Genomic DNA, 26,532 nt, shown 5'->3' on the forward strand with positions numbered 1-26,532 from the left:
GGTGTGACTTGCAGAGGTGCAGCAGTGATGTAACAATTTGAATTAGTAAGAATTACCCGCTACTGTAATAACACTTCTAGGCATCATGTGTTCAAAAGCTGCATTTACAGGAATGATTTAAATAGCTGCCACTGCCAGCAAGTTGAAAGGCAGCTTAAATACCAATTCGCTTCTATCAGGTCCGCAACTCAACATCCATCATGTAAGTGTATTCAGGTCCCATTCTCCATTGGTCCAGTTATAGCTGAGTTAAGTTTTAATTAGCTCAGAAATAGGGATTGTAGTGTTTTGGAAGTGAAGGTGTATCTTTTTAATGTTATAAGCTCAGTGTATGTAAATTTACTTTTACCACTTCAGGGGAGCAGAATTTAAGTAAGGGCCAAGATAAAGGTCTCTCTTCAAGCGCTAAACTCAAACTTTCAGTTGTAGTTGAAGCTGTTCAAGGTATGATAGAGGCCATGGATATTAATATAGGCTCAACAGTTTGACATATGTAAAAAAAAAAAAAAGTCAGTTTTGTCCCTTATTTGCCAGTTTTAATGCTGTATGGAAGTACAAGCAAGGAGGTATCCAAACACCTTCAGGCTAAATTGTCTCCTTTTCCTCTTCCTTTTCCTTCATAATACATTAAGTTGCCATCATAAAGTCATAAAATATATTTTTTTGTGAAAGCCTGGGGCTCTATTGTAAGGCTTGCATATAAATGGTAATCAAGCAGTTTAAAAGGGCTATTTAAAAATGTGTACGGAATGGGATTAATTAAACTAGCTGGATTTGTGTTTAGCCCAGTTTTGCTGTCAAGTGTTCAGATTTTTGGTTTTGAAGATGAAGAGAAAAGCTTTGTTTTATGCTTAACTACTGGCACGTAGCACTTCACACGTTATGCAGTAGTAAAAAATCTACTTTCGTTATGGAGAGGTGGATTATATTTCTTTATTTCTAAAATAGTTTTATTGTAACTATTTCCATTGAATTGCTTCCAGGAAAGGCATCACTTTAAGTTCTTCCTCTTTTTTTCCATTCTTTCTTCATCTTTTTTTTTTCCTTTTTTTTTTTTCCTTTGCTTCTAGACTTTGACTTCAGATTCTTTTTATAGAGCAAGCAAAGCTGAGCAGGTTTGGCATTCTATTTCAAGTACCATTAAAATGCATACAAATGTAGTATTCAACAAAATGTGACAGTAATGGCAGTCCAAATTCACAAGCGTTGTTGTTTTACACTGCAGTCCCAGCTCTCTTGCGATTAAAAAGCACAATAGATAATGTTGTGTGACATATTCGAAATATTTCCATGTGTTTCTCTTTCTTATAGTTCTAACACAACGCCTCTGCCTTATAACAGTTAAGTTAGGGATTATTACAGTTATTAGGGTACTTTCTGGAAGTATTATGCCAAAATCTATCTCAAATTCAATTCTGTTTAATGTAGGTCATAATATCAAAAGATACTTGGATACTGAACTTTGAGGATCTTGGCCCTAGGCACATTGCAGGATGTACACACGTGAATAGTAATAGCACTAGTCAGATTTCTGAAGTTACTGCGTAGTGGGATATATACAGGATTAGGAGCTAGTGCTACTGGAATTAATGAAAGTATGCATTAGGACCATGGTCATAAATGGAGAGGAACTAATGCAGTGCCCTATAATTGCCGAATTTGGAGCAGAGCTTCTAAAGTCTTCAATAATAATGGTTAAACAAAATACAATTTACCTTTAATGCTTAGAAATCCTGGATCCTCGCTTTTTCTGGCTCTCCAGACATGACCAGCAGTAATGAGTCCAAGCTGGCAGCTGGAGACTTTCGGCCTCTCTCTAATTTTTACTGGATGATTATTAGAGATAGAAAACTGACAGCCTGGAGTTTCTCCTAATTTACCTCCTCTGAGCAGGTTAAACAATATGCAACAGAGCTGCAAACTTTCCAGCTTCTCAGCCCTAATTAACCAGAAATTGAGCCAGATTCTCACTAAAGCCTAAAGGGACTGCCCTGGCCTCAGCACCAGCCTTAACGTCTGCCCTCACAAGAACTCATCTTGCAAGAGAAATCTCAAGTGTGTGTTTTGTGTATTTACATGCCGGTCCATTTGCTGTTGCAGAGGTGATTAACTTGCATATTGTCTACTACTTGCCTACCTCTGCACCTAAGAATCTACCCAACAAACCTGCACATCATTGTTTATTTAGAGTAGCATCCAGTGTTGTTAATTAGAGTTATATTTTAATTGTTAATCTTAACAGCGTGCTTGAGACACAGGCTAATTTACCCCTCCTTCAGGCAGTGAGATCAACTTCCAACCTTTCTTTCTATGATTAGGAAGTGATAATTGAGTTCCGTTTAATGTCTAGGTAAGATGCACCCAGACCAAGCATGACCTGGAGAGTCTGGAAGCACAAAACCTTGTGGCATTAGACTAAAAATGTTCATCCTCAAGTTCCCAAACTCTTGCCATTGTTAATCCTCTTCACACGGTGCTAATTGGCACTTTACAGCTAATGACAAGTACTTCTATCCCTTGTTTTTCTCTGGAGGGAGCTCACAAAGTTTTGGTAGAAACGGTGCCAAGCATTTGTGTGGGCCCTTCTCAAACAGAAATAGGACTTGCTCCAGAGATATTTCATATAGATTCACCAGATCTTACTTCATAATCTATGCAGAAATGAATTGCCAAGATTATTCGTGTGTGCTGGAATTTGCAGAACTGGGTAGTTTCCTTTGCCATCAGTTTGTACTGGTTTCTGCAGAGGGGTTGAATAGGTTACCAGCAGTCCCCTAAGTCAGTGCTTCTCAGTCTGTTGCAGCTCCCAAAGAGTCTGTGAAAAGGCTGGAAGGGAACTGTGAAGAGTTAAGGAAAAGCGGGTACTGGTAGGCAGTGCGTTTTCTTCCCACTGAGTGAGACATGGTTGCGGTTACTGGCTGTGAGTACTTACACCGGCCAAGGAGCTCCCAGGTGCCTGCCTTCCTGGGGGAAGTCAGGTTACTCTAGGGCAAGAGGGTGAATGTCTCCAGGAGCAACCAAGAATGACAACTGGTTCCCACTCCACCTTCCTGAAAAAAATTTCTGAGATTATCCTGAGGGCTGTGCATGTCAGGGGGACAGACGAAGGAAGATAAGACAGGTGGAGAGCATGTCTTTAGAAATGTCTGAGGAAAGATTGTGAGCTATCTACCTATGGTTTAGGTACTCACACTAAACTTTTCTGTTGTTGGGCTGGGTTACAAATATTTAAGTAAGGTTTCTAGAGACCCCACCATCCAGGATGAACCACACTTGCTAAAAACTGTGTATTAAGTTTTGGGTTTGGTTGTGGGTTTTTTGTTTTGTTTTGTTTTTCCTGGGGGTGATGGCTCCTTTTTCAATTCCCTCACAAATTCCCCCTGAATGTATGCTCTGTGTGCAGAATCTGTTGGCCAAAACAGTCCTTATTCCAGCAGCAGCCTCAGCGCGCACAACAGTATTACCATCAATAAAATGCATATGGAATTCCTTAAGCTTGTGAACACTTATTTTCCTGCCAGATGTAAACGGTAGTTCATAAGAGTACTAGCAGGAGATTCCGGATATAAAGAATATTTGTGTCAGTAGCAGATGTAATTAAAGGAATCATTCTTTGGTTTTATGTTCACCTTTGGCACTAATTCTGTTGGGGTTTAAATGTGGAAGGACATAAATATTGTACGTGGGGAAAATAGCATCTCTATTTGCAGACCAGCTGAATAAAAAGCCACAAGCAGTTAGGTGGTCCAGATGAAAACTATTACAGTGAGAGGTGAAAACCATAGCAAGTATTGTGGCCCTGAGTTTCAAGAAACACATACACCCACAGTGATTTGCAGCAATGGCTGTAGTTGCACGGCCAGTCTGCTAATGCGTACACAACCTTTAGTAGCAAAGGAGTTGGTTCACTAAGTGGTATCTGCTGAAGTGCTCAGGAAACCAGTAACAGACAAAGCATGGAAGGCTCGTTTTGTGTTTATGTGGATTTTAGGTGGCTCTAGACAAATATTATTTCTCTTCTTTGTTTTTTTCTCTTCCAGTTGCTTTCAGTTCATGCCTCTTGATACCAATCACCTTCACCTTGTATGAATATTTGATAGGAGACAGCAAAAAAAGGGCAGCTCAGCTTCTAGTTCCACCACCAACTGTGTCTATTTATCAGTGCTTCAAAATGAATCAGCTAGATGCAGTGATCTAAAAATGTCTTTTTCCTCCTATCATAAATCCTCAGGCTGGCACAGGTTTCTCAATTATGCCACTCATCAGCAAAGAGTAAGTGTGACACCAGTCCAATACCCAAGAAACTCCATTAGCTCTGGTCTTGCAGCTTTCTACAGCACTGTAAAATTTTAGGGGTCTTCCCAGCTTATAATATTCTTTCTATAATTTGGATACAAAGCAGTACACAAATAACCTGGTGTTCTCAAAATTGTTTATATAGTTACATATGCATGCCTGTGATTATCTTTTCTCCAAAATCACTGGTTGAAAGCAAGGCATGTGACTAAACAGGTCTATCAATACTTTCTATAATCAGCTGAAAATTGAAATCTCCTTTATTTGGGGGCAGAGTGCCATACTACAGTGTAACATCCCTGTGCAAAACTGTTTTGTTAAGTCTAGACTAGGTCTGAGCCTGATCTTGCTCCAAGACACTACACATTGTTTAGTACTTTTCCATGGCACAAAGTTTTACTGGTTGTTTGGAGAAGGACAAATGATTAATGCTGGAGCTGTGGTAAGGAATAAACAGATCTTACTCATACGTTATGGAATCGTTAATGTGTGTACTAGTTCTGGGAAAACCAGCTAGGAGGATAAACACGGTATTGAATGTAGACTTGCCTCTTGATCCTAAGACCACTATCACTGGAGATCTTAATTCTCTTGTAAACATTAAGAACACATGGTACTCCTAGGGCAGAAGAATGTCCTTAAAAGGGAAGCAAAAGGTCTGAATCCATGCCAAAAGGGATAATACTGCACAGTGGCTCCTTTGCACTCCCTGCGCTCCTTCCTGGAGCTCCACCAGGCACAAAGATCTGGCTAGAGGGGTAAAGTCACAGAGCTACCTTCCATGGCATACCCAAAGGCAGTCAAGCTCACAGCACAACTGCTGTGCAAACCACTGCTGTCCCGGCATCGCTGTGGAAAGGTCAATGAGTAAGTAACTGCTGAGGCCAGCTGCCAAAGGCTCTGCTGTTAAGACATGTCTGAACACCCCTTAGAGCTGAGACCTCCAAGGTCTTTGAGGACTCTCTGCCTGCTATACCAATGACCCTGGGTGCCATGCTCAGCCTTTCCTTTGGGGAGGATAAAGTAGAACTTGCCCATAGCGCAAGCTGCATCACTGTAAGAATTATTTTCCTTGTAGAGAAAGGTGTGGAATAAAAGTAAATTTAAGTGGAAAATAATTTTTGGAGGGTGAGGGAAACAAAGGGGAGGGGGGGAAGGAGGAAAAAAAAGGAAAATTAAAAGGAAAAGAAAAGGGGGAAGTGTAGAAAAAGGGGGAAAAATAAAAAAAAGGAAAACTGGCTAAAGCTGGATTTGAGCTACTTTGTTCTGTGCTCCTGGAGGGATTTTGACAATCCCTGAAATGTTAGAGATGTGTGGAGGAACAAGAATCTTGAAATCTTTTCTTGGCTTGTAACTGTGAATCTTGTCCTAGTTATGAGCATATTGTTTATCTGATTCTTCTAAGAAAGAGGATCTTGCTGCTTATATATAATGTCCTGCTACTTTTACAGTGTTCCATCCCCTGCAGTCCTCCCACATGCTTATCCTTGTACACTGTGATCAGTTCCTCATTTTCCTTCTAAAGTAACCAAATCTTCCTTATCAGTTAAAAATGCAAAGGATAAAAAGTCAGCCAGCAGCCTCCAAAATGCTACTTTTGCTCAGTTCCAATTTATGCCTTCCTCTTCCAGGACATCTTTGTGAGCGTGTAGAGCAGGCAGAAAGCATCAGAGGTCTTCAATCGTTAATGAACTTACTGCCATTCCCTGTGAATTTTCAGACTGCCTGGTAATGTGTTGTCTTGTCCCCCTCCCATGTCTGCTTTCTTCCATCCTGTGCCTTCTATCTTGGTCACTTGATCATTAAAACCTGCTTTCTAATGGGTCATTAAACAAGCTGGCATTGTTGCTACTTGGAACAATTTAATTCCAGAGAAATCAATGAATCCCCAGACAGGTCAGTTATGGTCTAACCTTGTTGTCAAAGTAGCGTTCTTCCTTTTTTCACCTCCTGTGGCCTGGAGAAGGCGGAGCTTTTACGGATGTTATTCTTGCCAATAACAACATCACTGGTACTGCTTTGTTTGGTCCAAAAAACTGGACTTCATCATATCCAGTTTTTCAGTAGTAAGTTCTTGTTCCACATTTCAGAACTGTTTTTAATAACCTAGAGACTAAATAATGAATGATGTTTTAGTTGTGAAGGTCAGGTATCCCTTCTCATCTTAGAATTCATGGTACTCAGAGAGGAAACAAAAGTCTTGGCTGTTATCAAGCCAGTATTGTAATCTGTATCTAATCAGACTCTTGAAGAGTCTGTGAATAGTTCCAGTTCAGAAGAAGGAAAAAGAGAAAAAAAACATCCTGCAACATTTTATAGAGGATACTGTAGAATGTTAAGTTTTTATTAATAGATTGCCATCAACTAATTTATGAATGTACACGGAATGAAAGAACTAAGAAAATCAGCACAGGATACTTTAATCATCCTCAAACACAGGTCATCTGAGACATCTAATAAGAGAAAGCATTGTGTGGGGCCACAGCCAAGGGACCGTTTACTTGATATTACCTTTTAAAATGTTACTCAAAAGAGAAACAATGAATAAAAATGTAGGTCTGGAATTAAAGTCGTAATAATCTAGACAGCTGCAGATAGCCTGTAACGCTCCCTGGTCAACATAAGGCTTTTGCTATTGCCTTTACAGTACAGTCCTATAGGTGAAAGTGCACTAAGTTTTCCACATACATGACATATTCCCAATGGGCCTGAGCTGCTTTCGCTGTCAATTTCTGTGAAACTTCATCTGAAATAAGAGCAGACCCAGAATAACTGCATCTACTTGGGAGAAAATGTAAACCTTTTTTTTCCAGAGTGTTAGGAAAACCGCACATTGTCATAGTTAGACTTCAGAAGGGAATCTTCTCTTTGTTTTTCAAGTTTTGCTTGATGTTATCTGTGTTGCACATGAGGAAATGCACAGTTGAATTCCTAATAATGCCTTCAGTTAAAGAAATCTTAAGGCTGTCAATTTAAATTACTGTAGTAACACAAACGCCGTAAGTTACTTTCTGGCATTGGATAACATGCACTTTAAGGAGCTAGAGGTCATACTTAAAAAAGGATCACATGTTGTCATTATAGGCAATTTTTGTTTTCATAAACTTTTCATCTTCAGCTGTGGGCCTGAACACTTTTGTTATTTCATCATTATTCAGCCTCTGTACAGATAGATGAAACAGTATTTCTATGAAAACAAACTAATTATTGCTAAACAGTCAAGAATGTTGTTAATTATGTGACTTGAACAAATTATGCCGTTTGTAAACATTAAGGTCTATTATAAGATGATAATGATAACTATGAGTATTAAAGCTGCCTTTATGAAAAGAACATTAGAATAAATGTTCTGGAAATGATACAGTTTCTCTTCTACATTTTTACACAGAACTTTTTTACTCCATCTCTGAATTCATGAGTATTAAATATATGTACAGCTTGGAGCACTTCACACAACAGCATAAATACATCTCCTCATTCAAATCAATAAAGCTACTTCAGTTAACAAAGACTTCATTCTTGGAGCAATCAAAATCTATATAATGTTTGCTTTGATTACTGTACTGGGATATCTTTTGCCTCTAATTGCCCTGCCACCAAGAGGCGAGGAGAAAAAAAGACTGAAAACACATGGCCAAGCTTCCCGTTACAGACAACCACCGCAGATTTCCTCCTACTGTTGCACACCCCTCAGAAATTCGAGGGTTACCCTATGAAAGCTTCTTTCTGTTGGGTAAAATAAGATAATCTGGCCACATGCTGGTGGGAGTAAATGCATTCTAGGAAAGTGCAGTAGGGTGGCTAGTAGGGACAGTTGCATTTTGAACCCACTATACAACAGCGTAGTTTGTCAAGTTTCAAAATTAGAAAGGGGGGGGGGGGGGGGGGGGGGAAACCCGAACAAAGTGAGGCTGTTGTTCTTGTAGCTGGTTGCTGTGTTTTAGCCCCAGCCAACAATTAAGTACTGGGGAGCTGCTTGCTCCTCACCAGTACTACCACCCTGGTGGGATGGGGAGGAGAATCAGAAAAAGGTAAAACCCGTGGGCTGATAAGAACAGCTTAATAATTGAAATAAAGTAAGTAATAATAATAACAATAATTGTAATGAAGAGAAGAGGGAGGAGTAAAATCCAAGGGGAAAAACCACAAGCGATGCACAAACAATTGCTGGCCACCTGCTGACTGCTTTTGCTCACAAAGTAGATGTAAATGGGAAGGCTGGGGCTGTTGCTGTGTGCTCAGACTCCCAGAGTTTGCTTAATGTGATCTGTTCTCACAAAACAGCTCGTGCACAAAACTGCCAATATATTGAACTACAAAGGAAATCTGTCGCAACTAAAAATCTGCCATTTTTGATCTAGAAGGTGACAAATGGATGTTATATGGGTCTGTGCATAGATGTACAGATCTTATTGTAGAGCAACAAAACACTATGTTAGCAATTAAGTTTCTCAAAAACTGTGTTTCTTCAAAGATGTTCAACATCTTTTGCCAGAAAGTTACCTTATTCTTCCTTTACATTCCTTTCTGTGTGCTATCGGTTTCCTCCCTTAAGAAGTGGTTTAATAAGATACGGTAATCATAATTCTTTCTAATGTGACTTTATGCAAAGCGTATCAGGTGAGAGAATCCATGAAATAACAGAGTCAGAGCAGATCCCGAAGGCAAGGATGCCCATGCAGGAGGAGGACGCGGGAGAGGGGTCCTTGTGGTGGCGGTGAAGGGCTTTGGGGGAAGCCCAGCCTGAACTGAACGATCAGAAATCAGTACTTTGCAAATAAAACAAACAAAACCCCAACCGGTTCAGTGGGAACGGGTGGGGACGATCCCGGGGCAGCGGCTGACATCCGCCGGCCACAGCGATGCTCGGCTCAGAGACGGCGCTGTGTGACGGCGCTACAGACATAGAGAGCAAGCGGGGAGCGGCACCGCGCTGGGCAAGGACCGACGTACTCCCCAGGTCCCTCAGGCGGCTCAGGCCGGCGCCCGGGAGACCTGCCCGGGCCGCTGCCGTTACCCGGGCCGGGCCCGCACAGCCTTGCTCCGGCGGGGCGCAGCGCCGGGCGCCGCGGGGCTGCACCGCCCCGGCCGCTCCCTGCGGGGCAGCGCCGGCCGCAACGCAGCGCCGCCGTGCTGCGCGCCACACCGCCCCCTGCTGGCCGCGCTGCGCCGCGGGCCCAGGGCACCCGCCCGCCTGCCTGCCTGCCCTCCTGCCTTCCTCCCTGCCTGCCCTCTGCCTGCCCCCTGCCTGCCTCCCTGCCCGCCTCCCTGCCTGCCCCCTGTCTGCCTCCCTGCCTGCCCTCTGCCTTCCCCCTGCCTGCCCCCTGCCCGCCTCCCTGCCCGCCTCCCTGCCTGCCCCCTGCCTGCCTCCCTGCCTGCCCTCTGCCTGCCCCCTGCCCGCCTCCCTGCCTGCCTCCCTGCCTGCCTCCCTGCCTGCCCCCTGCCTGCCCTCTGCCTGTCCTCCTGCCTGCCTGCCCCCTGCCCACCTCCCTGTCTGTCCTCCTGCCTGCCTGCCCTCTGCTTGCCTCCCTGCCTGCCCGCCTCCCTGCCTGCCTGCCTGCCCACCTCCCTGCCTTTCTATCCACCTGCCTGCCTGCCTCCCTGCCTGCCTGCTTGCCTGCCCACCTGCCTTTCTATCCACCTGCCTGCCTTTCCCTGTGCCTGCCTGTCCACCTCCCTGCCTGGCTGCCTGCCTGTGGGCTGGCTTGCCTGCCTGCCCACCTCCCTGCCTGCCGACCTGCCTGCCGACCTGCTTGCAGGGCAACCCAGCAGAGCACACCTCACCTGGCCTGCCAGCAAGCGCGCATTGGCAGTGGGTCGCACCTTTTGTATTTCTGCCATGAATTTTCAGGCAAATGAATACAGAGACTAAACGAGTGGGCTTTTTCTTTCTTTCTTATTTTTTTTACCAAATATTTGTAGATAGGAAATGTTTGGATATCGTATCATGTCATAGGAATAAGGAACAGTTTGAACAGTGAACTTCAAATGCTGGTGATGAATTGTGCATGAACAAGCTATGGCTTAGGAACTGTTCAGAGAAAATATTCACCAAACAAATGTGAAGAGAGAATAAATAATCAAGAAACCTGTGATCTGTTTACAGATAATTCACGTGAAAGAAAAAGCTGTTTAGATGCATTATTTGGCTGTAACTGGAGGACACAGATTTCAAAAATGGGCAGGAAGCCCAAGTCCCATTGCCGTTTGAGAATATGGTGCCCCTGACTACTGAAAACAAAACCTTTGAGCTTTTTACCTTTAATCCCTAGGCATATGAGTCCCCAGCTCCACCAGCATCCTCTTGCACAAGTTACAACAGGATATTATGCACAGTAGGCTACAAAAGGATGCTGTACACAGTATCCAGCATGAATTCAGGGACAGAATTTGGCTTTACCTTTAGTATAATTACTTGAAGTGATTCTTTAGTTCAAGAACATCCTCTTCAGATATTACGAAGAGCCAAACTCTTTGAAAGAACAGTGAGGACAACAAAGTTGTTCATTGCCATAAATATATTAAACACATGGAGCTATGCACCTGAAAAGGCAACAGGATCATGACATCATATGGCCTCCCAGGTGATTCAGCAAAGTTCCAGAGTGATGACTGTTAGGAGGTGAAACACTGTTTAAAATGTTTCTGTGGGTAGTGACATGTATTTTGTTGACTCACGGTCTTGCTAATATAATGTGGAGACTGAAAATGTAGCACACCAGTGTAGTGCATAAGTATGGATGAACTTTGGAAGATCTGGTTCCATAAATAAGCAAAGTATTGATTTTGGAAGCTGAAACACAATCAGTTGCTTTATCAGTTTTCACTAGGTATGAAAGAAATTTTCCTTGAACACAATTCTACCAGTCATTCCCAGTGTGAAAAAAATGCTCAGAAGGTTTTACTGGGAATGAGGTTGTATTGCTAAGATGTCAGAAGGGTAGTTTCATTTGCTGATACACAGTATTACACCAGGCAACCACAGAGGAAGTAATTGCCTATCTAACCTGTGAGAGAAAACTGCAGTACTTGATAGCTTGTGGTATGTATGTCGAAGTGAGAGGCTTGTCACACACACCTGCTTTTCAGATTGTGTTGTGTTGGGCTCTGCCATAAAATAAGAGCAGTGCCAAAGGCAGATGTGTGTTATACCTTTCATGGCATGTATGCCACACACTACCCAACCTTGCAAACAGTTAGTGGAAAAGCTTGCAAAATATAGCCCTCGCTCAAATACTCCATGCTGCTTTAGGTGTATTTCACCCAAAATTCACAAGCTGAGAACATCTTGATTATCAAACATAATCACCTGATGTGGGGCCTGGCTCTGCACCCCTTATTGAAGCTTGTGTAACAAATGAGTCCTCAGGCCAGATGCCCAGAGGTGACAGTATCCATCCAGGAATGCAACACTCAGTGCAAGGATGGGTTACTGAATCTTACTTGTAATTATCAATGCACAGAAGGGATTCCTCCCCTTGTTCAAACCAGCATTTCTGAAGTCCCAGGTAACAGAGGGGATCTTAGTACCTCTGCTTTAAAATCATTTATCAAATTTCACAACTCTTTGCAATGGGGATCAGGGTTCTTCGTTTTAGTACAGTGCCCGCTGTAATGTGATCCTGAGCTGTGCCATTGTAACAAAAGAAAATATAATTTCCCTTGAGCTCTGTAATTAAAGATCTGTATAAATCATTATAAATGTAGAGGATCCTAAGCTTCCATCTAGAGTAAAACCTGGTACCTACACTACTATTCACAATATTAATTATGAAAGCTGATAGGACTTCTCAAATCCAATGTGCCTTCTAATTGATTGTTTTGCAACTGCAGATGCTTAGGCAATAAAATACATTGAAGTCAAATTCACAGCTCTGTACTTTCAAAAACTGCTTGTCAAGAGCTTGAAATTCCTGAGTTGGCAGCAGGGGTGAAAAACCTCACATATTGATTTAGAACCTAGCTCTCATCTAAAAAAACCTTAAGTACAAAAGTTACAGAGAAACCTTTCAAATGTTACCCTAGATTTTATAGTCACTTACTGTGGCTATCTAATTTGGAGTTGCAATTTCTTGAACATCCCTGAAAAACTAGCTAGGGTGACACCTGTTAGGCTGCTAAATCCACTTTCCAATGCAAACTGTTTGACATGGTATTTTTGTCTAAATATGAAAACTGGAGATTAATATTTGCTTCAGATGAGTTTATGCTGGCTATGCAGTGATTTTGAAGGGTGATTTTTAAAGGTGTCAAAAAGGTAAACTTATACTACATGTACTTTTAAGTCACCAACTTTTCAAACACCAACTTTCTCAAGCTGGGAAAACACCTCCCCAGCCAAGTTCTATCAGGGAAAAATACCACTTTTGCAATAAATCCAGGCAATTTGCACTTTATAATTCCAAATCCCTGAATTATCTCAGTCCTTTAACTCCTGTGTCAAATTTGAAATGTATTGAGCTGGGCTAATAATTCTGCTTATCTTATAAAGAGAAAGGTAAAGAGCCCTTGGGACCGACTGGCTCCTGAATAGGTGAAATCCAGTGCAGTGGCATTAAGGATGGTCCAGGCACATGTGCCGTTTGTCAGTGCATGGACAACCTCTGAGAAAGCTCCATCATGCAGGCACATGGACCATCCTTGGATGCCCTTTGTTACTCATAATGAAGCACAGAAGGATTTGAAAGCACGTTTTCCAGAGACCCCTATTTAGGTATTTGTTGCTGCTGCTTGACCCATCTCTTCCAGGTCGAGGTATGTCTACTTCCAGTAGGAAAGTGATTACTGAACAGCTCAGGCTGCAGTACCCTTGTTCCTCTGTCATCCACCACGCCTTGGGTACTGGGATAAAACTTACTTTCTCCCCAAGCGGAGAGTTTGGGATCCCCATGCCATCACTTCTGTCATGGCTGTAGAGCAGCAGTGCTCCCCTGTGCACTTACTCCAGAGCAGAGAGGCTGACAGTTTGGCAGACACCAGGGATCCCCGGGCAGGGCTGCAGGGACATCATCTTGAAATTGGGCTGGACCTATTTAATGAGGTCACTGAGCTACTAACTAGAAACTAAGCCTGGAACTATAGGTATTACTCCTGGGAAGCCCCAAAACATCAAAAATAAATTAACTCCATTTAATGGAGAAGCAAGCGTGCCCTCCCCCCGTCCCTCATGGCAGTAGATGGGCCCGTCGGCTGATGCTGCAATGAATACACCTTCCACATGTGACATTTTTCAGGGCTCTGTTTTCTTGCCTCTTCAAAGTTTCCCCTAGCACAGGGGAAACAGTAACTACACAACAAATGAGAGATGCTCTCAACTTTCTGAGCTAGGGCAAAACTGGCAAACAAACCATCATACATGGGGAACTACTCTGTTGACTACCAACCTGAGACATAAGGCTAGGGAGCACGAGGTCAGGGGTCAGTGTGGGGAGCCCATGCCATCAAAAAAGCTCTTGTTCAGGAGTCACGTTCTCCTTTGGTCGTGGCTGCAAGTAGAGAGTTTCCTTTCCACCACTTACACAGCCTCAGGACTTCACTCACAGGTTACGGTGGAGCCTTAATGTTTTCTGAACTATGCCACAGTGTCTGAAGCAGACAGGACTCGCCCCCTTAGAAGATGTAGCACAGCCAGGAGATGGAGAGCTGGAGTGCTCTAGTTGGACAGGACTGCTTCGAGTTACTGGGTCAATCATCCTGCTGGGCTTGAAACACACCCTTCTGGGGCATCTTCCAGGCATGCTGATGTGTGCCACCCAGAACAAAAACTGCCCCTTTTTCTTGCTCTCCACCCGTACAAAACCCAGGAATGTTACTTTCCTCTCACACTGCAGCTTTGTGTCAGCTGCTGTGGAGGAATAAAAAAAATACAACCCTGCCCCCACAAACCCAGAGATGGGAACAGCTGAGTAATTCCCCAAGAAGGGTTATTAAAGTCAGGGGCTGGTGGGACTGAGCCTCCCTGGGGGCAGGCTGCTCCTGTAGCCCCTGGGAAACCCTCCCTCAGCATCAGCAACACGGCTACTGTTTTCCTGGCAGGGGTGGGAGGCAAAGCCAGCGTGTCTGGGAAGATCCCAGCTGTGCCTCAGAGGAAAATAACGCTCCTTGCCTCGCACGCAGCCCTGCTCCAGGGAGCTTCTGGGCTGGAGAAGATGCTCCCCAGAGTACTGCGGTGTGGGGAGGGCTGCGGGTCCACCGCTGCCTGGCACTGGCAAACGTGGCATGTGAGCAGCTGGGTCTGGCCACGGCTGGGCAGAGCCTGCCTGGGCTTTGCAAAAGGAAAGGCGACTTAAAAAGAACCCCAAACCACAACCAAAACAAGCCCTAGAAAGCAACAGTAAAATCCAAGCAAGCCCTGGTTAGGCAGCAGACTCGAGGTGTGGGCACTGCCATCCCACTGAGTGAGATGTGGTGGGCGCACGCTGAAGGCAGAGGCCAGGGGAGAGACTTTTTGGGGTGTAGGGAGGGCAAGGTCTGGCAGGGAGTGACCCCAGCCTTAGGAGAGAGACCCTGGAGTGAAGATGCTCCCCAGGGAAAGGGCGGGAGTTTCTCGACATCCCTCCTGGTGCTGCCTCTCCCCCTGCCCCCCACCCTGCTGCTTGCGGGAGCAGACGGGTGCCCCCGGCCGGCACGGCGCCCCCCACCCTGCATTCTGTGGCTCCTTGAGGACGGCCCTGCCCCCCCCCCCGAGCCCCGCAGGTGGGGGATGCCAGCCCCACAGGGACGATGTGGGGACGAGAGCGAGTCACGGGTGTAGCGGGGTCCGGCCAGCGCAGCCCCGGCTCCCGGGGCTTCTCCCGGCCGGGCGGGCCGGGGCGGGGGGCGGCGAGCGTGTGAGTGCGTGCACTAGCATCTGCGTGCGAGTGTGCCCGCGGGTGTGCGCGCAGGGGGCGCGGGCGGGGGAGGCGAAAGGGGGCCGGTTCTGCGGCGGGTGGCTCCCAGCTCCCCCGCCCCCTTCCCTCTGGGTCTGCTCTTCGCTCCCGCTCGCATTTTATCGCAGGCGGCCGGCGCAGCCCCTCTCCCCAGCCCCAGCCCCGGCCCCGGCCCCCGCCCACCCCCGGGGTGGAGGCAGCCGCGCCGAGCCGCCCGCGGGAAGAAGGCAGCGCTCCGCCGGGCTCCGCGCCGCTCCGCGCCCCTCCGCGGGGCCATGCAGCGCCCCTGCCCCTCCGCTACGAGCGGCGCCCCTCGCCCCGGCGCCCCCCGCGCAGCCTGAGCCCCTGCGGGGGCTCCGCACCGCTCCGCGCCCCTCCGCGCCCGGCCGTGGGACGGGGCCGGCGGAGGCAGAGGCGGCACAGAAAAGCTCCGCGGCGCTGCGCGACTCGCCCCCCCGCCCCGGCCATGGGGAAGGGGCTGGAGGGGACGGCGGCTCGCTGCGGGCTGGGACTGGGATACCTGCTGCAGACCGTGGTCCTGCCCGCCCTGGCCGTCCTGGGGGCCAGCCGCCCCGGCTCCGCGGCGCAAGGTAAGGCGGGGGATGGATGGAGGGGGCCGGAGCGTTCTCCGGGTGCGGGCTGGATTCACGCCGCGGTATTTTCGTTTTGTCTGTGTGCGGGCAAGCGCTGCGTTCCCCCGCGTGACGGCCCCCGCCGGGGACCGGGGGGTCCGGTCGCCCCCGCTGGCTCAGGTCTGTCGTTGCTGAGCCCAGCCTGTCCGGGACAGGCGTTTCCCTGCGCCCCGTCCTCCGGCGGGGCACCGAGGTCGGCGGGGGCTCCGGGCTGCAGGACCCCGCGGGGCGGGGGGGCGGTGCGCCCCGGTGGGCTGCCCGGTGCGTGGGGAGGACGGTGCGGGGCGGGTGTCCCTCGGCAGCGGCACCGCCGTGCCCGGGGCTCTGCAGGCGGTGGTCACACGTGAGACCCCCGCCACCCCCCGCGTCCTTCTCTGTACCTAAAACATGAGCTACCTGAAGGGAGTTACCGTGTATCTTCTGCTTCCCCCCGCCCACCCCCCCCCCCCTTTTTTTTTTTTCTTTTCCTTTCTTTTCCTCTCCCGTGTCGGGCGTTCTGGAGTGCATCTAGCTCTGTTTTCCCTCTAGCCCGTGTATAAATTCCCCTTTCCCGGTGACAATGTCTCGCTTCTCAGTGCGTGTTTAGCGATGTCTTGAGAGCATCACAAAGAGCCCTGGCTCCGTGTGTCACCCACCCAGCAGACAGTCACAGCAGGAGGGTTTTTCTCCTGCGAGCTGATGCCGGATAAACTTTCTTGGTGCCTTTCTTCTCTCTTCCCGGGAGTTAGACCTAAAGGGGAAATGTGTGGCTTTTGCTGAGCACTGGAGAGAGAGGTTGCTGCTGCATGTGGGCAGAGCTGTGCATAGCAAGGATGTGTGGGTTCATTAAAGCACTTGAAAATCCTGGTTATATGGTTAACAAGAGAAAAGGAATTTTAGAAGCTGTTATGGTGGGGTTTTTTCCCCGTATATGCCACTGAGTGATAATAATATGCACCAAAGCTTTGATTTAGCATAATGCAAGTGGAAGAACGCTTGATTTTCCCCCCATCATCTCTATGGAGAAGCACTTGAGATGACTGCACAGATCTGACCCCGTGCTCTCACCCAGCCATTACGAAGTGCACTTCTCTATGGCCTTTCTGACAGGAGAGGGGTGCTGGTTGCTTTGGCTGCCTGTGCCTCTGGCAGGCTTTCGGGAGCCATAGGCTTTGCTGCTGGTGGGCTGGATGCAGTGTACATCATGTCTGTACATGTAGCGGTGCTAATCCATTTCCTGCTGATACTTACTCCATCTTCAGAGTCACGTTCCCTCACCCATACTGGGTATTTATGTTGGTGGAAGATCAGAAACCTAGTCGTGGAAAGGGAGTAGCAGAGAAAGAGAGTACAAAAATCCCTTATGCATCGTGTCATGTTTCTTTTGTGTCTTACATACCATCATTTCCTTTCACTGGTCGGTCTCATGTTTGAGGTAGGACAGGTTTGACGTTATGTATTTAAAGTTTTTAATAGTACCATGTGCATGTAGACCTAGGTGTCAGTGGGTATCTATCAGTCTGTGTAGATGGCGGGAGCTAAGGAGGAAAGATCCTCTCGGAGAGTTGGACCTGGAGCAGAAAGGAGCCTGCCGGCTCTGCTGGCAGGACACTGGTAATTCGCATGACAGATGGCCTGAGCAGGGAAGAGGACCCCCTGTGTTCTGCTGCTTCAGAGCGCACATCTCAGTGCCACAGGGCATACCTCACGCTTTCAGATGGTTCCTCCTTTCCACGCATACCCTCTGATGCTGTGCAACAGAAATGCTGTGAGGGGAGAGGAGCCAGGCCCCCTGCGGGTGGGACCTCTCATGGTACACAGGTGTGCTCACCTTCCCAGAGGGATGGGGAGCTCCTCAGCAGTGCTTCCTCCGTGTGTGCTGTGTGATAAACTTTCACAATAGAGTGGAAAATTCAGGGGATGTGGTTGGGATATAGTAATTCGTCTTGGACTTGTTTTTCTGTGTATGCTTTTGTTTGCATTTCCTGCTTGCTAGGACCAGGCACGGAATTTGGGTACAGACCTGGTTTTGGCATCTTTCCCGGAGCTGAGGGGTTTTCTGATTGGTGTTTGCCATGGGGATCTTCATGTATGTGTATGTGGTGCTTCAGTGAGGCAATGAATCAACAGTTTAACTATGCCCTCTTCAGGAAGTTTTCTCATGCTATAGCACCGGGCAAAGTTTTTCCTTTCTTTTATTTATATGTTTCCAAAAATACATGAACATTTGAAATTATTCTTACCCAACCTCTTTTTCCAAAGTTATCCTCCATTCAGTCCATCTCCTTCGAAATGGAAACACCCCTCTAGTCTTTTCAGTTGCAGTCTTTGAGAGCAATAGGAATAGGACGTGTGAAAGTTACATTCCAAACTGGTGTCAGTCTCCTGTTTTCAGGGGGTCTGGAGCCAGCTGACTTGATTTTAATTGTGCAAAAAATGTCAGTCTTCCTCTGTGATACCTTGAGAAGGAAAAAAAAGTGGTGGTGTCTTCGTACAGCAAACACATAGTTACAATTTAGAAAGGGGAGGAGGGGAAGGGAAAGAGGATGTGTGCATTTTTTTCCAGTACTTGCTGCAACTACTATTTCTTGTTTTGCTTTTCGTCTCCATTCCCCAATTATCTTTATATTTTGAAGCAGGCTAAAGGAGGCTGTGAGCATTGCTGGGGCTTCTGCTTTTGTGCCTTTCTTTTCCATTGCCTTGTGGAAAATAAATTTATTAACTGAGTAGTTAGTGGACCAATCCCACACTCCTGGGCAGAGAGATTCATATCACTGCATCTCAGTATCCTCCTGTGAGCTTCTCAGCAGGGCTAAATGCACTTTTTGGTTGATTAAAATTTCTTATTTTCTTATCTGAAGCTGTCTAAGTATTTTTGTGCTGTTATCAGGAGAGAACAGGAAATGGCCATAATGATCAAGACAGCCTTTAATTCTCGAAGTGGTGTGAATGGGGCCAAAGTGATTATCAAGCCAGAATCAACTCTGATCTGGCATTCGCTGCATTCATTATACCGCTGTGATAAGCTACCTCAGAATGAGAATTCAAATGTCTCAAACCATGAAAGAAAGAGCAACGGTCCCTGGACCCAAGCACCTATTCGTCACTGGCATTTCAGTGCCATCTCACATAATAGCAACTTTTCCTTTGGCTTTTCGATCAGCAGAGACTGTGTTACAGCCATTGCGCTTGCTTACTCCAGGCCCCCCCCGCCCTACCACTTTAGGGCATTAGAAGTGTTTGAAGAACTGATCCGGTGGCCCGCACCTTTTTGGGGTGTAGGTGGGATAAGAGGGAGGGTCAGGCTACCTATCTGTAGTGACAACCATGGTTCAGACAGCTTTATTGGCTAATAACGATGGTGTAAGAGCTGGGTAGAAAAGCTAAACGGACTGCATATTAATGAGTTTTTGTTTCAGTTGTTCCTTTACAATAAGACTACATGGTTTTTTTATGCTTAACCTCTCAAACCTAATTAAATCAAAGTGATAATTTAAGAAGAAAACTGTAAAAGAGCCATATGTGCAGATATTTGCCTTGCCCCAGCATAGTCTGTGTTAGCAACAGCAGCAGTTTGAAAATGCTTGGTGCGGAAAAAGTGAAATATAACATGTGAATGTACTAACCTTTTGGGGATGCACTTCTTAATTAAATACCTAAACATATCTTGATGGAAAAAAAGGGGGAAAAGGACTTAATTATCTTGATGCATCAGTGGACCGCTTGTATTTGATCATGTGGGTGTAATAGTACTTGTATTAGTAAAGCGAGGGCCAAGTAGTATTTCACTGTGAATGGATAAGCCCCTTCGGAACATTAATTTGTTTTAAAGCGATGTGCTTTGGCAGATTTCAATGATGTTGACGAGTTTGGGATGAATGTGGTAGCCCATACTGGCCCTGAGTAGCATTTTAGTACTGCAGTAGGAGCAGCCACCGGCTTTCCTTTGCTGAGGTGCAATTTAAGCAGAATTAAAATGAAGTGGACAGATCTGTCTGTGGAGGAGGGATTCCTCCCCGGGAGTACGGGAGCCAGAATCTGGGCTCCTCTTCCTCTGGCTCCAGTCTCAAGCAGCTAGTTGCAACAGTTATGAAAAAAAACCCAAACACAAACCCATATATATACATCAAATACAGCCCCCTTCTGATGACTTCTCAGTATTACTGTCAGTGTCATTTATTCTTCTTTACAGTAAGAATGCCTGAGTGTTCCACAATTGTGCATATTTACACTTAATCATTTTACATGGATCATTCATATCACAACTTTTTTTTTTTCTTTCTTTTTTCCTTTGGTGATGGTATCAGCCCATGATTATTCACTATATTTTGGGACTAGCTTTGTGTGTGTCATCCAAATTCAGAAACAGGAAACAGCATTAACCATATTAAAAAGATTTTCCTAATTTAATTTTCCAAATACAGTACATCTGAAAACGGGAACAAAACACTGTGCCAAGGCCAGGCAAATCAGTTCCATAGCTCCAGCAAGAGAGGAGAAAATGTGGATTGTATTTATTAGACATTTTCAAGTAAATATGTGGATTTTTGTGCAAGTTGAAGAGTGGTGTTTTGGGGCACAGTCTGTCCAGTTCAGTTGAATAGGGTGCAAAGCAACATCAGTTCCCATGGAAGGTGAGAGGAGTCCAGGCTGAATAGAATATTTGAGTATTTCTGTACAGTATATGACTAGAGTTTTGTGTATATGTAAGATACTAAGGAGAACTGTACTTTGAAAAGTGAAGCTGCAATTAATTATTTTATGCTACCATCTAAGTAATCTTATTTGGAATGACCCGTTTTATAGTGTATGGCTATGTTTGTTGCTTTCTGGTGTCTTTCTGGATTTTAAACTGTTGGGCTTTTGAGGAATCAGTTCTGGTTACTTTTTCTGGAAAAAGGCACAGAAGTTGCTTTTGCAGCTTAACAGAAAAAATTTGTTTTAAATGCTTTTGCGAAGGGGAATTCCTAGGTAAATTTGCATTGCTCCAAAGTAGTGAACAGTTTGCTGCTATTTAGTTGAAGAGGATTCAACTCAGTGTGAGTCTCAAATGTTCACATCATTGGTTTGTCATTGAAAACATGTCACCAGAGGCTAGGCTGTCTTTGAAATAAAAGTTAATTTAATCGTGGATGCTCTGGCTAAGTTATACAAAATCTATTGCAATCTGTATGTTACTATAGGCAAAACCGGCATTCGCTTTCCAATTCCCTCTTTCCTCCGTTTTGAGTGGGGAGAGGGTTATGCTACTGTGGGAACTGAACGTCTTGTTAGCCACCCAGTGGAGGTATTCAAGTTTAGCAGGCAGCGATCTTGGCGTTGGTGCCAATAAAGCAGTAATTACATTGCCTGTCATTTTCATTAGCCATCTTTGCTTTCATGTTCGACTTGGAGGTATAAAACAGCACAAGCTTTTAAAGCATAAGTCAAGGTTTAAAAGTGAGGGGCAGTTTTCCAGTTGGCTACAACCTCCGTCAACGCAGCAGCAGAATAATGTTGTGCAGAGGCACAGTTCAGTGCTAGCTGCTTCCAAGGACTGAAGGGATGGTGGTGTTTTAAGTGATTTATTGCGTGTGCTTGGTAGAGTCCAGTCTTAGAAGCAGGCGCTCCTGGATCTTTCCATCATAACATTATCCAAGAGGTGATCTAAAGGAAATGGTATTAAGTCTTCTGGAAGGCAGACTGTATCCAAAGAAAGACTTAATTTGCATCATTTGTAAGCAAGCATTTGAAATGATGCTAAAAGGGAAATTGTTATAAGGAAGCTTACATCACACAAATAGGAACAACAAAATTCCCCTTAATTTTGCATGTACTTTGTTTCCCTGTGTTTCATTTAATGGGGTCATCTGCAGATACTCTGACCTCAAACTCCAGTGGTGTGATAGCAAGATGATTTATTTAGTATTGGTTTTGTGATATGTCTGCTTAAACATTTTGCAGAGCATTGGTAGTGGTTTTTGTATTTAGATTTGTCTTTCTTGGGTAAGGATGTAGCATAAAACTGACTGTAAGTCCAGGCATGCAGGCTAGCTGGAGAAGGTGAAAAAAAGCCCCAAACTCTGGTTGTGTTCCAGTCGCTTTCCTGGAGGCTGGCTCTGCTCGTACAAACAACACAAACAAGTAAGGCACAGTGAGTCTGAGGAGCGGGCAAGAGCTGCCAGAGGTTTTCCCAGCTTTCAGTAATCTCAGAGATGTTTGTATACAGCTTTCCCCCTAGGTAGTCATCACTAGAACAGCTTCCTGTTTGCTTTTATAACTCCATCCAAATCACGTGTACATCAAGCAGGAAACATGGGATTTCCTCCTAATTCATCAAATGCCAGGATTTGGGGAGTCCCTTTATAGCCTGGCACATTATTATCTAAAAGTTTGGGCTGGGAAAGAAGAGCTCCTTGCAAAAAGTTTAGCTTAAAAATATTCTTTTTATCAACATGGAAAATTTGGGGGCAAGCAAAAAAAAAACCACCACAAAAAAAAGAGTCCTTTTTGTTTATTTACTAGGGGGAGGTTGGAAAAAAAACAACCCACTGACCCAAGAAACCTTAATCAAACCCAGAAAAGATTGAGTTATTTCAGTGAAAAGGTCAATAAAGCCCCAAATATTTACCTCACTGCCAAACTCTATTTACACTACACTCTGAAAATCTGTTAGGTGTTCAGTGAAAAATGAAAAAGTTACAAGTTGTAAAGTCTTCTGACAGTAAGTTTTCATTTACATTTTCCCATATATTTCAAGCAGCCCAGTGAAAAACCTCACCGTTAAACTTGACTTACAGCCCTGGTTAAGCACTGGTTAAGGCATGTATTTGCAGCACTTTCTAGGTCTCACTGTTTTGTTAATCACACCGATTTTACTGTGATGCAGCCCTTAAGGCCACCAGGGAAGGGCAGGCAATACTGGATTTAGGTGAGTACCTTTGCTGTTCCCCAAATACAAGCAATGCTGCTCTAGCATGCATGACTCTGCAATAATCCCATCAAGGCAGGGCTGTCCCCTATGTCAGTATGCAATGCTGCAGTGCATCAGTGCCTCCTCAGATTTTCACTTTCCTTCATTATGAGTCCTACACAGGCAGGTCAGGAAAAGGCAGCCAAAAAGTTGTGCATGCTCATCTCAGTCAGTGATACTTCCCATGGGAGACATCTGCAGTTGCATCTTTAGGATAGCTTTGTTATATGGTTACATTGCTAGAGACAATGGGAGGTTCCTATTTGTCACATTGAATTAGCTATTTAGCCTTTAGTCCCTCTTGCTGGATTGGGAAGATGGCTATATTTGTCTCTATTTGATGGAGGGATACAAGGGGAATTACTAAAGGGTGCAGAGAAAATGTGTAAGGAAGCCAGAATTCAAACTGGAGGTCTCTGAGTGCCCACTCTGGTGCTCTAGTGCATCCTCCTTGTCTGACAATCCCAAAGATGGATGCTACAGAGGGAACGCTATGTTGAAGGCTCTCAGGTGCGTTCCTAATGTTGAATTTGCTGGGCCTCACTAGTGGTGTCTTTACATCTTCTGGTATCTAGAAATACCTGTAAAAGACGAAGGGCAAACCCATACACCGTTGCTCAGAAACAGGGATGCTTCCTGGGAGATCTGACTTTATTATGGCAGGCAGTTTGGGAGGATTTGCTTTGCGAAATCCACAGAGATGGATTTGGAAGAAGCAAGAGCAAATCCAGTGGGTGACTGCAGCACTGTTGTAAATGGAATAAAGATCACTGCTTTGGGTTATTTTGTTTCATTTGGGTTTAATCTGCAATTCCGGACTATCTTATTCAACTGCACTTCATTTATCTGAATGAATGACTTACACTCCAAAGCACCCTGTTGCCTTACAAGTCATAAAAGCTATGAGGTTGCCTAGGCAATTAAATCAGTATCTTTTTTTTTCCTCTTGTTGAGGTAACATTATCAATAGTAATGCTAAGGAGCTCAGATAGGTTTTACCGGCCTGGCAACAGCTGAGCATTTTCTTGTTAGGTAGCTCCTGCCAATCCCTTTTTAGTTATTTTCAAGAAGTAAAGTAGCTTTATTTCTTAGTCTCATATTGAGTGAGAGGTTGAAATGTTAAGCTCTGTGGATTAACGGTGTATCCTTTGAGAAAAAGGAAAGCTTGTGTTTTTCTTGGTCCCCTGAGTGCTGGATACGATTGTTTGAGAAATCTTGAATTTCATCAGCTAGATACAAGGAAGTATGCAAGTAAGTCTTGAATGATCTGTCAAAAGAGGTTGACTATTGCAGCTGTTATGGAAAATTGTTTGAACTGATAGTAGTTCCCCTGAACTACTGAAAGTAGATTCTTTGCTTGAATGTAGTGCATTTCACGTCAAACAGTGAAAAGGGATCGCCACAGGATTATTAGTAATTCAGAGCTTCTGGGAGAGCTATATGCGAACCATACATTTACTAAAATAATGGCTGGAACATGAATTGCTGCACTTTTATGATACAGTGTATTTATTTATTGTTTAAATACATCACTTGTCTTATCCAGTCCCAACATATGTGTTTATACTGGAGAGTTTACATAGTGAGAGGAAATAATAATATGGTCTCACTGAATGAGGTTAATTGCAGTACAGTCATACCAGAATTGAGGAGTAAGAAGTGGGACAGAACAGCAAGTGAGACTAATTCTGTTCTCATGTGCATACACTGACTGTAACACAGGTAATTACCGGGAGTAATTCAGAGCACAAACATGCACACTGCCATAGTCTGAATTAATTTTCTCTTTCATTAATATATCCTCAGTTCTGCCAGTTGCTCGTGGAGTTAGCACAGATGTATTCCTCTCACCTTTCCCTACAATGTCAGCAACTTCCTTGTGTCCGCCTGGTTACCCTGCAGCTCTACACATACAAGAGATGAGTGTCCACGCCAGCAGGGAGTAGCTGGGGCTAACAGGGTAACTGTGGAGGTGTCCAGACTGAAATTGGGGTTGTCTGCAGACAGATGAGACCATAGAGAAACCTCCACTCCTCGAGCCTTCATTTTAAGATTAGGACAAAACTCAGTGGTGCTTTCAACCCCGAGGAGATAAAAGTTTCCCCTAGTAAACTTCGTCAGTTCAGATCTGAAAACCAGAGTTGATTGTGCAAACTAGAAGTGTGTCTGGTTAAGGAATGGGGCTGTCATTAAATGGTGAAGAGTGTGTCCTTGTGCTGGTGTTGTTCACTGAAAATCTCACTGAATTGTCTTATAAAATACTATTTTTCCTTGCACTAAGCTTTTTGGCCTCAAAGCTGCACTAGTTTTTGGCAAGTCATCGCTCCCATTAAAAATTCCTTTCATGCAGACATTGCAAGCATAGCTTTAGGGACTTCCTTTCTGCTTCCTCACCAGTTTCCAAAGGTGAGGGTAATGTTTTTGGTCTCTTGCTCAAATAAAATGCAGCAATCTTCTTATGCTGGCAAGAACGTGAGTACTGGTTTTACTTTTCTTCCTCATGTAAAATAGCTGTGCTGTGGCAAAGAGGAAGTTCCTAATTTCTTAGCTCCTAAGTAACTAGAAACTTTGTAGCAAGAAAGTTCAGTACTGGGACCTGTGAGTTTATTATCAGTTTCCTTTTGTTTTTTTAAATCCCTGGTGCTTATACCGGGGATAGACTTACACTGTACGAGGCCAGGTTATGACCACCAACAAATACAGCTCCATTAATTTCAAAGCCAGCACATGTCAGAAGCTGATTTGGTTGTCTTGAAAATATGTTGACACAGTAGAGTGGGACTCAAGGATGGATGCACCTTGATCTCACTGTTTTTTCTGGCAACATTTTTGAATGTGTGGTTGGGGGTTTTTTTCTTTTTTCAGCTCAACAATTAGAATAACTTTGAGACTTTCAATTTCCCTTTCAATTAGTGATGTGGCTCTTTACTGTAGAGGGATTAACACAGTGCCTCAGTTGAAAACATGTTAGTGGGATGCTTCCAGGTAGGTGTTTTTTCTCTTGGGTTGTGTCACATTATTTCAGATAAGAACATTGACAGCCAAATGTCACCAACTGTAGGCAGATATCCATATAAATACCTGTTACACACAAATGCATGGCAATTTCCTGCCTCAGCAATCAGTCGGTTTTGAAATAAAGACCTCTACTACTAAAAGCAGGGGCTTTGAAGGCTTGAGTTAGAAATGCTACCTGGTAGCTGCTAACAAAAGCAGTTATTATCCTGGTTTAGGGAGTAGAATGAGAAGTGCCTTATGCCTTTCAGAAGCGCTGGAAAAGGCAGAATTGTTCAGCTCCTGCTAGCTTTTGTCCTTTGCTTGTCCTGCACTGTTTCTGTATGGGTCTATTTTTTTTATCTTCCCCCCCCGCCCCCACCCCAAAATGTTATATATTAATTCTTTGTAGTAAACATAGCTGTTAGATAAAATCTTCCAAATCATAAAAAAATCCTCCTGATTTACTTACCTGCTTTATAAACATTTATATCAATTTGTAGTCTTGAGAGGAAAGTCTTAAATTTGCATTTATAAGAAACATTTGCAAAGAAAACTGAATTAAAATGGCAAAGTGACATTGCATGGACTATTCATCTGTTATGTTTTACTGATGAGCTTGTTTAATGAGTACTTGGTTTCATTGCAAAGATCCTTTCTCTTAGGGAAACATATTGATGGCAGTACCTCAATTAGATTTTGCTTTCTGTCTGATTAGTTTCACTGGATTGCTTGGAATTTACTCACCAGAGCAAGGCAAGGAAAATTTGGTCTTTTGTCTTTAAAGTTTTACATCCACTAGTACCACTGC

The 26,532-nt window shown here is 44.7% G+C and overlaps 1 protein-coding gene and 1 long non-coding RNA gene across 3 annotated transcripts in view; one reads left to right on the forward strand and one right to left on the reverse strand.

The window, feature by feature from the left end:
* Positions 1–15,305: 15,305 nt before the first annotated feature.
* The window catches only part of UNC5C (unc-5 netrin receptor C), a 261,113-nt gene continuing 249,886 nt past the window's right edge, over positions 15,306–26,532 (forward strand). Inside the window, exon 1 of one of the 2 annotated variants that reach the window (XM_055713044.1) lies at positions 15,306–15,754. In XM_055713044.1, the coding sequence (XP_055569019.1) occupies positions 15,631–15,754 (124 nt within the window). In that variant the 5' untranslated portion in view covers positions 15,306–15,630. The remainder of the gene's footprint in view (positions 15,755–26,532) is intronic. The other variant, XM_055713037.1, reaches the window with a different exon arrangement.
* The window catches only part of LOC114017166 (uncharacterized), a 31,951-nt gene continuing 23,440 nt past the window's right edge, over positions 18,022–26,532 (reverse strand). The window contains exon 4 of the long non-coding RNA XR_003562056.2: positions 18,022–18,234. This is a non-coding gene — a long non-coding RNA (uncharacterized LOC114017166). The remainder of the gene's footprint in view (positions 18,235–26,532) is intronic.

The sequence above is a fragment of the Falco cherrug genome, chromosome 1 (assembly GCF_023634085.1).
Source record: "Falco cherrug isolate bFalChe1 chromosome 1, bFalChe1.pri, whole genome shotgun sequence".
NCBI lineage: Eukaryota > Metazoa > Chordata > Aves > Falconiformes > Falconidae > Falco > Falco cherrug.